The sequence below is a fragment of the Chiroxiphia lanceolata genome, chromosome 2 (genome assembly GCF_009829145.1).
Source record: "Chiroxiphia lanceolata isolate bChiLan1 chromosome 2, bChiLan1.pri, whole genome shotgun sequence".
Taxonomy (NCBI): Eukaryota; Metazoa; Chordata; class Aves; order Passeriformes; family Pipridae; genus Chiroxiphia; species Chiroxiphia lanceolata.
In genome coordinates, this window is record NC_045638.1 from 102,970,586 (window position 1) to 102,987,906 (window position 17,321).

At 38.5% G+C, this 17,321-nt stretch overlaps 1 protein-coding gene across 1 annotated transcript in view; it reads left to right on the forward strand.

The window, feature by feature from the left end:
• Positions 1-6,753: 6,753 nt before the first annotated feature.
• TMPRSS7 (transmembrane serine protease 7) overlaps positions 6,754-17,321 on the forward strand; it is a 30,084-nt gene continuing 19,516 nt past the window's right edge. The window contains 7 exon segments of the mRNA XM_032680905.1: positions 6,754-6,870; positions 6,872-6,964; positions 9,195-9,387; positions 10,085-10,215; positions 12,350-12,417; positions 13,448-13,641; positions 14,495-14,533. Coding sequence (XP_032536796.1) covers positions 6,754-6,870; positions 6,872-6,964; positions 9,195-9,387; positions 10,085-10,215; positions 12,350-12,417; positions 13,448-13,641; positions 14,495-14,533 — 835 coding nt within the window.

A 17,321-nucleotide genomic window follows, 5' to 3' on the forward strand; every position in this document is an offset into this window, starting at 1 on the left:
CTTGGTGATGAGCCTGCCAACAAGAGAGCTATGTTATTCGAACACTAAAAATACTTCTGTTTAAACTTTTCCTTATCAAATTAGGTGGATTAACTTCCTGGTGTTCCTTCCTGTCAAGTATGTTTTTTCAGTTCTTTAATTGATCACTGTAGATCTTCTGGGTGCTCTACTTATCAAAATCTTTGGTGGGTGAGGGATGAGAACAGCAGTGTCAGTCACTTCTAGGGATGAAATGTTGAGCTGCCCCATAACTCCTGAACAGAGAAATTGAAACCAGAAATTCACCAGACTGAGTGAAACAGCTTGTTCAATACTTGAAAGAGCAAATAATCTGTTTAATAGTAGGTTAGTTTGAGTTACTTGCTTTAAAATTGAAGTTTAAAAAAACCCCCAAACAACAAACAAACAAACAAACAAAAACCAAAACAATAAAACTCTGCTCTGCTTCCTTAACAGTTTGAGGTTGTATGTGCTTGCTGTAGTCTCACTGCCTGGATGATAACATCGAAAGATTGCGAGAGTGGAGATAAAAGGATCACAGGTGGCCTTAATGCCCTGCTGGAGTCTTTTAAGAGAAAGTAATAAAGGCAGAAAAAGCTCTAGGATTTGGGAGTTGTGGGGTTTTTTTTCTTCCCAGGATTTCTTGGTCTGTCCTTCTACTTAGAAGATGGTTAGAGAAATAGAAATGAGGTGAAAGATCAAGACTAAAAGGAAGAGGCATGAGTAGTTTTTGAAAGATGGAGGAGGGAAGACAAGAAGTTAAACTTCCAGTGCTGGTTTTCTTCCAGGGTATTAAAGATATTCTCTGCCTAATTGCAAGGAAAATACAACAGTGGAAAGGCAAAAGAAGTAGATTATACTAGCATTTTATAGGTGAATTTATTTCTGGCAAACACTGAGGCTAGGCTGGCGTGAGGCCTTGGGCACAGTATTTCCTGGGGAGATGATTTAATCCTGCAAGCATGAATAAGATATCTTTGGTTTGCTTGCACTTAATATTAGCCTTGCTTCAGCTGGGCATCCATAATGGGAATAGATATGACTTCTAAGAAAGTGAGGGAAGAGAGATGTTTTCCTCTTTGGGTTCCATGTGGCACATAGAGTTTGATGATCAAGAACAGGGTATCCATTAACCAGAACAGTGTCTGGAGGTCTTGGCCTCATGGCCCAGTGCTTTTTTACAGCACTGCTTGTAAGCTGAAGCCACGTCTGCATAAATCTCATGTTTGTTCACTTTTAGTAGGTCACCAATTAAGGACCAGGTCACCAACTGAGTGTGATTTGCAGGGATGAACACAGACACGTTCACCAGTAAAAGTACTCTGAACTTGGCTTGTCAGACCCTGCTCAGGCCTGACCTATCCAAGTACATGTCATAGATGGGAGTTTGCACATCAGCAAATCACCTGAAAAGCTACAAGCATTTTTTTTGCTTGGCTGAAGAGCTGCCCTGACTTGGATTCTGTAGAGGATGTTATCTTTGGCTTCAGCACTAGTTCAACTGGGTCAACCTCATTATTGTAGAAATCCTTTTTTTTTTTTTTAGTAGTGTTTATTTTATTAGACATGCAGCAGGTTTCATATGTCTGTCATTGTCCTAAACAGTCATATTTAATCTAGCAGTATTATTCTATGTATGCTGTGTCAATATTGCTTGTCTTGCTCCTTGCCCTGCCACACACAGTAGTCCAGTTTCATACAAGGAAGAGAGAAATTGAGAGTAAAATGGTGGCCCCAATGAGCATCAAGTAATGCAAGACCATTAACTGATGGAGTAGCAGGGCTTGCTGTTCTTAAAATGCCACAGACTTATCAAGGGATGTTGTGTCCAAAGGATGTGCTCACTTAGCCTTTTAAATTTAATTTAAATTGATGGGGATGCAAATAACTAAGCTGTCCTTAGTCTGAGTCTCAGAGGTGAAATAGCTCTATTAGCTCTATATTCTGCTTCATTTCGGATGATGTGCTCTTCAATGGCAGATATATTGTTTCTCGATCCTTGAAGACAGCTCAATTGCCTGTAATTGCCAAGGTGATTTTGTCTGTTGGAAAATATTTTGCTACATCAGAGACCTCTAGTGCATAGTCAGGGATTGTCAACAGTCAGAAACTGAGTGAGAGCTCAAGGAGAAAAAAATAAATACAAGTGCTGTGATTCGAAGCTGGATCTCTAGATGACAAAGATCTTGAAAGTAAGCAGCATGGTATTCATTCAGTGGGGGAGGAGAAGAGGGTTCAAAGTTGATACTGAAACATGTATTAGTAGACAGATATTAATAATTTAGTATTTAGTAATCAATTGCCACCCACTTTCATACTTTGATAAAAGCCTTACCTCAACTTGCTTACCATTTTAGCTTTAAAAAAATTGAAGTAATATCTATTGTGGGCTGGTTCTGTCTTCTGTGGTGGAAGAGATGGATCCAAAATGTTAGTGTCTTGCCTGTGTATACAGATCTTTGCAGACTACTAATACCATAGTAGTTACGAGTACGTGCTTATTGAAGGTGCCCCATATTTAACCTGGCATATATTCAAAATAAAACTGAATTACAAATTCAGCTGGTTTATTAGGAAGGACAGCCAAAACCCTTCCTTCCTTTGTTAGAAGTAATCTTGGCTGTAATTTGAAGAAATTATTTGGGGTACAAAGTATGCAATCAGAGTGTGACTGTACCAACAAAAATTGATTGATTTAGGAATGTTTATGAATGCCTTCTGAAATGTCATTATAAACTGTCACTTAAACTCTTGTTTATTTTTCACAGACACGTTAAAACATGTGCTTTACCTGAGTTTTGATTAAAGAAAAAACAGATAAAAGCAATATGCAAGAGAATTTTTATAGGTAATAAAACCAGGTTGTCGTAGAATTACCTTTTCATTGTGCAGGGACTTTTCTCCAATGATTTTGTGCAGCTTCTTAGACATTGCTGGTTAGCAAAGGGACATCCTGCAATACAAGCAAACTCTGTCACTTTTAATGTTCAGTTTGGAAAAAGTGTCATGCCGAGGTTAGTAGCTCTCTGGAGCACCCTGCTGTGTTAGTGGGCTGATGCTGTCAAGCTGGTTCTAGGCTCCCGTCATTTAAAGGGCAAGGACAGTCTCTGAACTGATCATGAAGGCAGCTTTGGTCAGAAGGGAAAATTTGCTATTACACAAAGATGATTTTGTAGATGGCAGGTTTGGTAAGATAATAACCTCATTCCTGTCTGTACTCAGTTGTGAAGGTGTGATTCGTCTTTTCTGTTTTGAATGCTTCTCTGTCACCATTGTGTATAGACTGAGCCTAGAAAACAAACTTGGATTTACATGCCTAACATCTAGGCAGTTTGAGACAGGTGAGCTGAGCCCTACCTCTCCCCTGGCAGAGCACTAGGTTTGTGCAGCACAAGACAAACTTTTTCTCCTACAAGGCTGAATTGCTGGTATCCCAGCTTCCTCCACGATATATCCATGTAATACAGGCAGACATCTCTGCTGTGGCTTGAGGCTGTTGCGTAGATCTGCTGTAACCTTTCCCTTAATGAGGGACTCAGTGGGCTGGGGGGGTGTAGCAGAGTAGTTGAGGGAAGGTTCTCAGCCAGGTATGAGAAGTAGGACACAATCATCACGGAGATAATTATGATTAGATTTATTGCCAGTACAGTATATAAATATTGCCAGTGCAGCATCTCAATAACAACTCTATGATCTATGACAATGGATTACAGTGTGTGTAAAGAGTTATAATATGAGAAAGTTTGACTAGAAATGTACAGATTTACAGTCTTCAGTCTTGCAGAATTCACAGTTAAAAAGCAAAAACGCACCTACGTAGCTAGTTCAGATTTTAGCTCTGTATTTATCAGGATCTTAGCATTTTTAGTCACTCATCCAAAAGTGACTATTCTCTGTCTTCCCTGCTAAAGGAATCCACCCAGAATGTGCTGGCAGCTTTGGGACATCCATTTGCCTAGTTTGCCTGGTCTCCAGCAGCATTTTATACCCTTTTGCAAGCCAATGTGCACCAACAACAATGCAAACATCATGACTCCCCCATCTCTGGAATGCATTCATTATGTGAGCCTCCAGACAGTTTCTCCTGCAAATAACCACCTGGTGGTCTTATCTTGGGACAAACCACATTGCCCAGAAGACTGGAAAGGGAGAGAGGTGTGTGGGTGTGTAGGGAAGGATGCATCAAAGACCAGACTATCTTTCCTTGACTGTCTTTCATCACCATCATGGGGGGCACAGATTAGACTGACAAGCTGCCCCTGGTTGTGTGAGTGTCTTGTGCGAGGTGGGAAACAGAAAGTCAGGCTGCCAAACAGATGTGCCTGAGGAAACTATGTCCCTAAGAGAGAATGATGTGAGTAAAACCAAGTGCCACTATCAGTGTGTGAATGATCTGAGAAGTCTGTGATTTGTGGGAGTGGGTTTTGCAGAAGCAAAGCATGAGGAAGTGGAACTGGTCAGGAAGCTATGACAAGGGCAAGAAAATGGGACACTTGTGAAACGGTTATGTTGATTTGCATCAGCAAGAGATGTCATGTTTTCTTATGCATTACTTACAGGAGATAAAAATCAAGCTGCTTAATACCAGCACATTCATACCAAGTAATGACTTAAAGCCAGTAGGCCTTTCAGGTGGACCTAAGTCAAAGTGTGTTTCTCCACAAAGCTCAGAACTGGAATACTTGGGTCGTGGTAACTTTTCAGGCTGAACTGGAATCATTGGTATCTATCAGGGGACCTGAGAGATTGAGCCTATGATTTGCATTGGCTTTGAATTTTTTTAGTCTTCAGACTTCTTTTTTATATAGGGAACATGCAATAATTAAGCAGAAGGAAACAACAGTGCTCACTTTCATAAGATGATTTTATTTCTAAAGAGTTTCATGTTTCATTTCAGTTTGAAACAGAATGCAGCAAGAATAAAGAGGTTGACAAAGTAAAGCTATCTTGAGCAAAACTCAAACCCTTGCTTTTTAAGAGGAGGAGAGGGGGAAGTAAGTACCATATACTGGAACACTGGTTTTGGTTAGCCATGGCTATCAGCCAAACTCCCACCCAGCTGCTCAGGCTCTACCTCCTTTTCTCAGCAGGACTGGGGGAAGAAATGGGAGGAAAAGGAAGGTGAGAAAAATAGTGGTTTCTGCTGAAGACAGGGACATTATTTGTCAATTACTGTCACAGGCAAAACATACTCAGCTTGGGGAAAAATTATTGAACTTATTGCAAATTTAAACAAAAATGGAAGTATTAATGTGGGTAGTGGGAAACCAAAGGGCAAACATGGAAAAAATGTTGTTCCTCCTCCTTCCTCAGGCCCATTTCTTCACTTGCCTCTCTTCTATTTACCCGCCCCCTTCACCTTCCAAACTCTGAGTAGTGCAGGAGAATGGGGTCTTTTGGTCAGTATTCAATAACTTCTCTCAGCTGCCTTTTCTTTCTCACACTTTTCATCTGCTTCAACATCTGCTTTCTGTGGGCCACAGTCCTTCAGGAATATCTGCTCCAGCATGATCTCAGGCTCAAGTATTTATATGTACAATGCTCTTTCAATCTATGGACCAGCTTCTGAAGTACCACTTATATCACAGGATCTCCCTGTGCACAGGGTAGTTGGAGGCTTTTGGGAATTAGATGAACACTTTGAGAGATCAGAGTAATCCCCAAAAAATTACTCATAATTAAAAAAAAAAAAAAAAAAGTGGGACTTGGAAGGAGTTATATATAGTCATTCTTAGATTTTCCTATTCTTCTAAGCATTAATAAGGTCCAGAGCTTAATGTATCACTTGATATGGTTAAATTACCTTGCAGTTCTAGAACAAACAACTGAGGACAAAATTGCTGTGCTTCAGGGCATAAACCAAAGACTACTGCAGATAAGAAATATTATAGTTTGCTAGTACTTTATCTAACTCTAGGATTTTTTGCCTTGCAGTTGAAGTAATTTATTGCTGCTTACATAGAGCATAGATCACACCTGGAGCTCACCTGTTATGAGTTCTGACTATGTCTTTTCTATTCTATGTCTCTCCTGTATTGCTAATTTTTTTGATTGATAGTCTAGGGTTTATATCTTCAAAGATAAATTCATAGAAGGGTTATTATTTTAATAAAAATGGTATTTCTCCAGTGCCATTTCTCCAATTGATTCAAGGAAGGCATCGAGATTCTTAATCACTTAAAGACAGCTCTATAGTTAGCATCCATTGAGGAAAGTACTGGTTTACATCCTCTATTAATATTTAATTAACAAAGAAAATGGGATGGAACTGTTATAATACAAGTGACTTCCTGCATCTGATTACAAAAAGGATTCTCTATTTGAAGCCTGATCTATTTTAACAATATTAAATAAGTAACCTGCAGCAGTTTATTTCTCAGTTACAATAAAATAACCAAATTTGAGTGTTCAACAGATCCGTTACAAAATTCTAGAAGAGAGTCAAAATGCTCCTCTTGGTTTGCAGTTATCTGCAATACACTTACTCAAGGTGCCTGTATTTATTTTCCTTCTTTTGGAGTGTTTTTGCTTTCATATTTATGTTTTGCTTGCTACTTTTCTTGTTCATGAAACTAATTTTGTGAAATTTTAGTGTAGTATAGATTTTGGCACTGTGATTTTATCTTTTAACAAGCTGGAGTCTATTTCAGCATTGAAAAATACCATGAAAAGCCTATTTTAAGCAGTCTGACTTGGAATTCTAAAGTTACATGATAGCAGCCTTCTAACATTCACAAAGGTGCAATAGGGCAGATGAGATTACAATTGGAAACTCATCAAAGTAAATTGATGCCTCTTTTGGTCCTGGACATTGCTTTTAGCTGTCTTCAGCTTCAGAAGTAGAAGTGGTGCTTGAAGAAAGGTGCAAGGCTCTTTTTCAGCTCGGACAAGTGATAAAATTAATTCTGCTGGAATGGATGGAAAAAATGATGACCCAACAGCTAAACCTGAGGATGAAGGAACTGTAAGTAGGTGATTTAAGCATTCTTGATTTTATGTGCTTCTTGACACTATTAGATCTCTTGTGATCTGATTATCAAGTATTAACCTTAACATCATGGCTAGATTTGACATTTGAAAATGTCAACGTGTGTTTGCATATCTTTAGATTGCTAATAATATGTATTTTTTAGACAATTGAAACAATGAACATGTCAGCGTGACAATATGAAAAGCTTATATTGGTGTCAGGGCAGCAGGCTTTTCAACAAAGATGTCAAATTCTAGACAAAAAGGCAACATTAAAGTAGGCAAAGTGTTTTGCTTTTCCCTGAGAAAATGCAGCAGGGGATTATTGCATGAGTGTTAACTCATGACAAAGAAGTAATTAAATAATTTAGTGTATGGTGATAGTCAAATTACAGCTTTAGATGGAAACCAATTCTAGAATACAAGAACTAAGTTGCAGTAGGGAGGAAAGGTGAATTAAGAATTATGGCCCTTACTGAGGGAAGGGAGCAGCTTAACTTTGCCTTGGTTTTCCTTTCTATAAGATGTCTATGGTAGACTACTATTACCTAGGAAAATATTGATAATGTAGCACACAGCATTCAGTATTCCTGTGAATCCCGCATAACAGAGAACTTTGCCATGCAAACCTTGATACACGAAATGCATTTTTTTAGAAAAAATAAAGTTAGAATTGCAGTAATGGCAGTGAAGATGTTAGTTGTTTCAAGTTCATACTTATAGTCCAGTTATGTCAATCTAGTTCAGTTTTTAACGGTCCTTGACATTACCCCATTTTTAAGAAGAAGTCTGGCTGGTTAGGTCCATAGCTGCAAAGAGGACTGAAATGGGAAAACTTAGATATAAAATGTTATTGGGGGAATCTTGATCGAAGTGGCCCAAAGTTCAGATGTCAGAGCCAAGCATTCATTGAGGTGCCTCGAGCTGTCCTGTTGGATACCTGAGTGTACACAGGAACTTTACCTGACAGTGAGGAGCCTTAAACAAACAGGCAGTTTGATTTTCATTCTTAAAGAGCCGTGTACTTGATAAGGTTTTTAAAAATTACGGCAGATGGATAAATTGAGTGGAGAACACACCAAACAAGTGCAGTTTAATTAGCTAGATGGAAGATATTAGTCAGAAATCTTCCAGTTCTGTGTTTTCAGGTTTTGCTTGAGGAAATTGTAGAGGGTATTACTGAGTCTTTTTACTCGTTATTACTTATTGCCAAGCTTTCTTTGGACATCCTCCATTCTGACTCAAAGACTGCTATCTGCTGTATTTGACTATGGGATCAATAGGATATTTCTGGTGATGTTTCTTATGCTACCTCTGTAAGGATACACAGAGCTCTCTTCTTGACACCATTGCTAGCGCATAATATCAGAGAAATATTAGAAAAATTTACATTGATGGGGATTTCTGGATGTTTTTAATTTTTTTTAAAAACAGGGCTAACATCAAAGCCAACAGATTTCTTGGGACATTGATCCACTGAGTTTTGAATAGCCCTAGGGATGGAGGTTCCCTGAACTCTCTGGGCATGGCTCACACGCATGGCACTCATGATGAAATACGTTCTTCCCCCTCCTCCACTCTAGCTGGAATTTCCCCTGCTGCTGTATGTGACTGTTGTGGCTGTCTCTTCACTGTTCATCAGTGAGAAAAGTGTGTCTCTGTCTTTTCCATAACCCACTTTAGATAGGGAAATCTATAATTAGATTTACTCACACTGTCTTTGCCTTCTTGCCTCTAACTGAACAACCCCAGGGCTCTCAACTTTTTACTGTACATCCCTTCAGCCCCTTACTGCTTGGTAACCTTCCCCTGGAATCACCCTGGATTATCTTATACTCATGGCCCAAAAACTGGACTCAGATGTGGGTCTTCTACTTTTGGGCAAAAGGAAACAAGCACTTGTGAAATAACCTACAATGCTACTTTTGCAAATGGCTGGTAGTTATGCTTGTCATCTCCTGTGTGACGAGCTCCATCAATACATGGATTTTGTAGCCACTGTATTAAACTTGACATCCCACAATGATGTCAACTCAGGAGTGAAATGCAAGTGTCTTGAAGGAAGGCCCTTACTTTCTGACTGGAGTTTTAAACTGCTGCTAAGTTAATTACAGTTATGTACATGCAGTAACAGGCAAATGTATGTGGGAATCTCTTCTAGTTGTTGGTCCATCAATTGCTGTTAGAAATGTTCCACATTTTTGTTGTCTTTCACCTTGTTTTAGGTAGCCAACATTTCAGTCCAAATGGTATCTGCAGAAGATAAGTTGGCAAAGAGGATTCTGGCAAGAAAAAAACATGCCAAATTGAAGAAAAAAGATAAGTTGCTGTGGAATTTTCAAAACAAAATAATTCTCTTTACCCTCATTCTATTCATTTTAGGAGTTGTAACCTGGACATTACTGTGGCTCTTCATTGGTGAGTTCCTGAAAGCTCAAGCCAATTTCATACATCCCTATCCTCAGTAGTACTTTCAGCTGTTTCTAAAAAAAAAGCATAGTACTTCTTGTGTGTCTTTGTTAAAGACTTAACAAGTAGTTATAAGAGCAGGCATAGCTGATGGCTTTAGGGAGTGTGACTTTTTTTTTTTTAAGTGTTACACAAAACATTTTTATGTGCAAGTTGATTGTGCAGACTTGACAGTTTCTATGAGCTTGATTGCTCAGAAATTTTGCCTTTCACTGTGTTTCTTGGCCTTATGAAATCCAAGTCCTTTATCTCATATGCAAGATAGAATTAAAGAAATAAAAGGGGATTTTAAAAAGCACGTGTCTAATTGGGCATTAAAAGCCATGTTTTCCTCTTTAGACTCCTGATGCTAATACTGCCTCGAGTTCCTTAGAGATGCTTCAGAATCTGGATGTTGATACTGCCTTCATTATGCTGGCTCATTTGTATGGTGGTATCTTATCTTGTGTGTAGGGAACAGGTGCTCAATAAACCATATTTTGTACACATCTACAGCAGTTTGGCTATAAAAAGCGTAGTGTTCTTTTGGTAGCTGTTTCCACTGTAAGGCCAAATAGATTCATTTGGGTTAGAAGTTAATAAAAAAAAAAAAAACCTCATTGTTATTGGGAGGAAAAAAAAAGATTATCTTCTTTGTTTCTTGCAGTTCAGGCAGAAAACAAAGATGCACTGTATTTTGTTGGACTGTTTCGTGTTGCCAACATAGAGTTTCTCCCAGAATATAGGCAAAAAGAGTCAAAGGAATTCCTCTCCATGGCACAGACTGTGCAACATGTGGTAAGATGAGCGTGTTGCTTGGCTACTAAAGATTAGAGCTGTGAACAAAAGGTGGGACATTCAGGTGCCACTGAGTCTGTTGTGGTGTTCTGCTTCCCACCTTTTCCTCCTCAGAGGATTATGTACAAAGAGTGGCTATCTGGAGTTTTGAATAGGTCTCTTTGACTTCTACATTTTGCTAAAAATTTTGTGTATTTTCCCCCACGAATCTATGAATAGAACTCTGCAAAAGTCTTTTAAAACTTAATTGCCACTTTTGAGACATTGAACTGAAGTCTTTTGCATTTAAATTGATATCTTCTGACAGTCTTCTGCCTTAAAGCATCTATAATTACCCTAGAGCTCCCAAACATATTTACATTTACATTTCCTTCTGATGCTAGGTATTCTAAAGGCCATTATTTTTCCCAAACACCTTGCATCAGTCAATGCAGAGATAGCACTCTGTTGATAGGCAGTTAAAGCTGCTCCACAGTGGGAAGAAAGGGATGGGAATCTTAGTTAAAAGGGAATGTGACTTTGAAGACATTTGGTGTAGGGATCAAAAATACTTTAATGCAGCAGGAAATGCAGCACTGTCCACATAATGATTCAAACAATGGTATGGAAACTGCTAAACAAATAACAAAGAAATGTCAGATGCAACCAAGAAATTTTTTAATAATTGCTAAGTTTTTGTCATAATATCAACTCATGTTCTCGTTTTCCAGCTCTGTTTCTCTTCCCTCCCCCTAGCTGGTTCACAAAAGACTTGAAAGCTGACTGTCTAGTTTTCCCAGTCCTGCATGTTAATGACTGAAGTGCTTTCAGGAGGGGTAGCAGATAACCAGTGCAGGGCACATCCTTTCCCTGCACTCCATGGAGCAGCTCTAACCTGATGTAAGACCTGTGCCTTGCTCTTGTCCCAGAGCATCCTGTCCTTGTCACACAGAGGTGTCAGAAAGAAGGTGTGGAGCTACCAGTGTCACCACCTCCTACTTGAATGTAACTTGAAATCTATTTTTTATGTGAAAATTTTGCCTGAACTCACCAATGGGTTTTGCAAAGCTGAAGCTGAGCTTTGTGCCAACCTTTAATATTGATTAAAGTTATCAGTAGGGCAGTGGGGGATTTGGAATTTAGTTTGTTTTTTCACCTTTAAACATTTTTGTTCATGGTTATTGGCCCAGAGACAAAAAGTGGTAGTAGAAGAATGTCTCAAGATAGATTTCTTTTCTTTTTTGTAGTGACAGTAATATATAAAATCCCTTGTAGCCTAATCTGGAGAAAAATTGAAGTCCACCCATTTTATTTAGGCCATTGAAAGTATTGTTCAAACTTCCCATGTCAAACATTAATAGGGATTTATATTGATGTCATTTTTGCTTCAAAATAACCCAAGACCATCCCACAGCATGAAATGGGCAGAGATTTTTGCTTCTCCACACATTTTATGCTGTGTGTACTGAAAAGAAATACACTAGTACTGAACTGTTGATGAAGAAAATAGACACAAGCTGAATCAAAATGCAAGAAATTCCACACAAACAGAGAAAAAGAGCTCTTTAGCTGTGAGGGTAATCAAACACTAAAGCAGTTTTCCAGGGAGGCTGTGGAGTCTCCATTCTTGGAGATATTCAACTGGAAACATCCCTGAGCAACAAGATGTAGTTGACCCTGCTTTGAGCACTGAGATTGGACTAGATGGTCTCCAGAGATCCTTTCTCTGATTCTGTGGAAAAAGCTCTGTGCTGTTCATTGCACTTCAGTAGTAACACGAAGAATGGTACGAGTGTGTGCACATTTCTTGAAGTTTGGCCCTAAGTTTCAGCATCAGCACAGGGAAGCCCTCCGTGTTCAGAATTTGCTGGGCAAAGAATGTGCACCTTTTTCAAAACTCATTTATTTGGAAAAAACATTGCTGTACCCTTCAGCTGGCCATGGGCAGATGATCTGATGTTTCCTGGGAATATTGGACTTGTTATAAACAACTGGTCTTCTGCTCTGCCTAGCTTGGCTGATGTATGTCTGGAAATACTTGCATGTTGCATAGTCTTGGAGGAAAATAGGATGTTCTTAGGAAAGGCCAGACATATACCATTTCTAGGTAGGACTGACTTTCAGAAATGCTAAATCTTTATACCTTCTCTTTCAGATGAACTTGGTCTACACAACCTCTTCTTTCTCCAAATTTTATAAGCAGTCCACCGTTTCAGAAGTCAGGTAAAACTGCAGTTAATGTAATTGCCTTTCTGCTGGGTAGGATATAATGTAATGAGCCCACAAGAGAAGCCTATTTTTGGTGGTTATGGTATAATGTCTTTGCTATGTACTTGTACTGATAGCAAAATATGTTGATAACCTATACTAATTCACTTAACAAAAGTAAGGGCAAACTAAAGTCATATAAGCATTTCCTTGTCTGCCAGGAGTACAATCTAAGATGAACAGAAATAATATCTTTAAAGAGGATTAGTGATACTTTGGCCGATAGGTCACATGGAATTTTAACCACTTAAACATGCTGTTAAAGTACAACTCTGTGTTATTGACTAAGTCATACATATTTTGTAAGTAATTTATTGATATAAAACTCTTTTCTACTGACAGAAGGGGAAAATCTCTATACTGAAATAGAGTACCCTTGCTCTAATATTACGTTTGCAATTAATATTAAAAGTTTAGTTATTACCATCTTCTTGAATCAAATACAATTTTGGTTCAGGTAGAGGAGTTTCTAGGGTACATTTGTTTTAATGATTTTTCTCCCCACCTGAAGGTAAAGATTGGGGTGACCATACATCTCTAATGTGTTACCTAAATAGTCTAGAAACTGTTTCTCATATACCATAGCACACAGTACAGGGTGAAATGCATACCAGTGCAGAGTTCTGCATTTCTGGAGATGATAATTCTATTTCTGTTCTACTATTTCTGTTTTGATTTTTAGGAGATAATTCAGCCCTAATTCAAGTAGATAATATCATTTCCATAGATCTCAAAAGTCAGGAGCCCTCAGGAAATCAACGTACTGAAGATTCCCAAATGGATATGAAGAGTGTGTTTTGGTGTTTTGGGTTTCTTTCCCCCTCCCCCTCCAAGAGGAAAATACACGTTCAGTGTGTTAATGTAATTAGGAAAGATGGAAATGAGCCATACACTTCTAAATTTGTGCTTCAGAAGTTTGGGCTAGAAGTCCAGTCTTCAGAGAACTTTCAACATGATGATAATCTGTAGGACCTCTTTCTTTCAGTAACAACAACAATGGAGGCCTTCTTATTCATTTCTGGATCGTATTTGTGGTACCACAGGCGAAGGGCCAAGTGCTGTGTGAGGATTGTGTGGCTGCCATTTTAAAGGATTCTATTCAGACAAGTATCATTAACCGGACTTCAGTGGGAAGTCTTCAGGGCCTTGCAGTCGACATGGACTCTATTGTACTAAGTGGTTAGTATTAGCACATACCCATATCCCAGAGGAAACACTTCGTTAAGCAAACTTTTCTACCTTGGAGTAGCAAATTCTATAAATAAACTAAAATTTTTATCCTACATTTTTAGCTTCTAATGCTAAATTTATAATTAAAAAAAAAAAAAAGAGAGAAGGAAAACAAAACCCCAGATTTGAGGTCAAAAAGTGTCCTTGTAAACAGTGATTGTAAAACTTCCTCTGAGTGCTTGGAGTGCTTATGTTCATAGTCAGGAGCTAAGACTGACACTTTGTAGGCAGCTCACTTTGTGACTTTAAAAGTATAAAAAGATGAAGGGTTAAGATTTCCATATGGATCAGACTTTAATCCCCACACTGTAAATGAGACTCTTGTCATCCCTTTATTAAAAACTAAAAAACAGATTAAAAACCTGCCCCTTCATTAAACAACTCTTGTACCATTCCTGTCTGGGGAACAAATTAACAATGTGAGATTCAAGTATCTGTTTGATGTATTTAGCTACAAAACGGTTTATGATTTTCAGTTCTGTGAACATAGGATGGAACAACTCTGTCCAACTGAAAGCTGATTAAGACTTTGTGGCCAAGGGTGAGGAAATGACCCCCGGGATACCTCTGTCTTAGTTCTTTAATTGAATATGACTGCTTAATTGACATGCAGTCTCTTCTTGCCTCAGGCACTGAGATGTCTGGGGACATGATACCTTCAAAGCTACTTGCAGAAATTTCTCATGGAGAAATCTGTTTTGTCCTGTGTGTTTAGTGTTAGGACTGAACTGTGATTGAATTAAACCCTGAATTCTGGATTTCAGGCAAACAAGAAGACTCACACAACTCTTTTTCTATGCAGCAGGTCTTCGGTCAGATTATTGGTCGACAACAGGAGCAGGTAATTCAGCATTTTGGCAACTTCCTGGCAGTGGAGAGGTGGAGAACAAAGCTTTTAGTTCATGACTTAGACTCAAAGACACTGTTCAGTGTTAATTTAAGAGGGTTAAATTCAGCCTTGGTATTTAAGTCTGGACTTGCTATAAGAATGACCAAGAGTCTTGCACGCAACAAATATAGAAGCTATCTATCCTTAATCTGCCTGGTAAATTTTTTAGATGTACCTGCTGGCATGGTAGGAAATAAACTCAGGCAATTGTTTGCTATTCACTGTGTTGAACAAAGGATTAACCTTTTCTAAAGTGGACAGTAATGAATTTAATATGCTGAACAGTGGTAATGGTTTTGTCCACACTTTATCTTCCTTAATTCCCTTTCTCCAAGATTAATGATGAATTTTTCTTTTGAATTCATTTCCTAACAGTAATTAGTTTAAGCAGTTGAGTTTTGCAAGGGTTGTGGGAGACATAACTTATATACCTGCTTGGTTTCATACTGTAAACCTCTCAGAAGGGTTCTTTGCCAGTGTGTAGAAACTTTACAAGCAGTTCAAAAGCACAGCACATCTACCTTCACTGTTATGCGGAGCTGGTACCTAGAAAAAATGTGCTACTAGGCTAAGCCATAGTATGCTGATCAGCTTTGATGCAGACACCTGATAGGTTTCTGTTGGGCCAGCAGTTGCCAAGCAGCTCAGTGTGTTGGCCTCCCTTGCTCTTTGACACAGACTGACTCTTCATCTTGAGAAGTTGCACGGTTTCATTTTTTTAAGGACTTTATACCCTTCTATGATTGTATTTTTATTTTCTGAGACATTAACTTTTTGCACTTCTATCTGTGGTTTTCACTCCTGTTATCTTGAAATGTTTTAGCTTGCATACTTTTTCAGAATTCAACAACTGCTTTTGCCCATGCAGCCAAGTCAATGTCTCCTAGTTCTGTGGTCCACAGGTGGACTTTGGGTCACACACCCTGGGCCATGGTTTGCAACATTTAGATTGCTATCAGCCCACGACTTCTCAAAACTCAGGTCAAGTTTGCTACAGCCTTCTCTTGTTCAAAACCTTTCCTGGCTTAAATTGCAAAGCATAACAATATTGATGTTTATCACATCTCATGACATGCATTTTACTTATATAAAAGAATTTTGCATATTGGTGGTCACTTGCATAGTGATTTAATTTCCCAGTTCAGTGTTCCAGTGCAGAGGATTTAGTACATTCAGAGCTTGTGTTTCAATTTATTGCAAAGTGCAGTTCCTAAAACAGAAAAAATTAAGAGTAGGATTTCAACACAAGTATGGATGCTAAGGTTTTTTTAGGACTTGTGCGGTATCTGTCACACAAAGGGAGAAGGATGTCCTGCCATATTCTAGACATCTTTCAGAGACTTGCTGTAGCCAACCACAAATGTCAGCTGGTATCTGTGGGAAGCATAGAGCTGGTATGCAATGAAGTTGCTAGGGAACAACAACATGGATGGCCACAGTAGAGAAAATCTTATATTTGTGCAATTTCATTTTCTGTGGTCCTTTAACTATGTCTGCTTAGGACTATAGAATGTGGTGCAGCGGTGAAGGTGATCATGCAGCAGCTATACAAGGAATGTGCATTGCCTGGTTGTATTTTGAGACCAATGGAGTTAATTTTGGTATGAAGATGCACCTAGTCATTGATTCAGGCACAGCATTGGAGTGCAGATTTATTGAAGAATCTTGTTGGAGAAGATGCTTGTAGAGATTCAGCTGATGCAAGAGACTTGCATTGCCATGGCATCTGGCTGTGCAGGGTTTGCTTGGGTAAAGACTTTTATCCAGCTTTCTTTTCAAGCTGACATGCTTGCTCTACTTGTAGTTCCAGAGCTAGCTCTGAATTCTCTTCACCCTGCTCCATACCAGCAGTGAGCTCATCATTACTTATTTAGTAGAAATAATGGTAGTCACATAATTCTAGGGATTATGATCAAAGCTGGCTTTGTTAAGGGTGACTAAATAAGCACAAATAACTATTATAAAGAGAACATTATTGGGAAGAGATAAGAACAAGGAATGAGGAAGAACAATGGCCCAACCAAAGCTTTAAATAGTTATAACCGTAATTCAGTTGAACGGTATGTGACCCTTAGAGATTGTTCATAAACATTCATATCATTAGTTTCAAGATTGTAAATTAGAAGTGGAAGTCAAACAAAGCCTACCACTTCCTGTCTTGATTACTTGCTGGTTAAAAGGCCAGTATTTAATTTGAGTCAACAATTGGTAGGAAACATTCACAGTGTTCTAATTGGGGTTCCATGATAGTAACTATTTCAGAGACTTGTCTTCTTAATAGGTAGAAATTAATGCAAATATTTACTTTGGATCTTATTCTCCCTAATTTGCGTTTTCCAAAACAAAAAAATCTGTAAGATTTTTGCTGACTGTGGGCTGCAATATTGAATTTTAAAAAAGACCTCACTGTATTTGACTTGTAAGTTACAACTGTTTCAGCTTGATTGGAAAATTGGATGCAAGTAGCACAGTTTCCTGGTATCCTTATCTAAATTATGACACAACTTTTTACCTTCTTTTTTTAATGTAAGTTTTGTGTAGGCTAGGTTGCCTCATTAGTATTTCCAAGCACTTCCATTTCTAACAGTGATTTCCAATGCTGCAAATGTTTTCAAGACTCGACAGGACAAAGTCCTGGTCTGAATTAATTCTGATCCTGCTTTGAGCAGGACGATGAACAAGAAAGTCCTAGCAGTCCTTCCAAACTGAAGGAATTGGTGAATCTGAATTTATTGGTAGC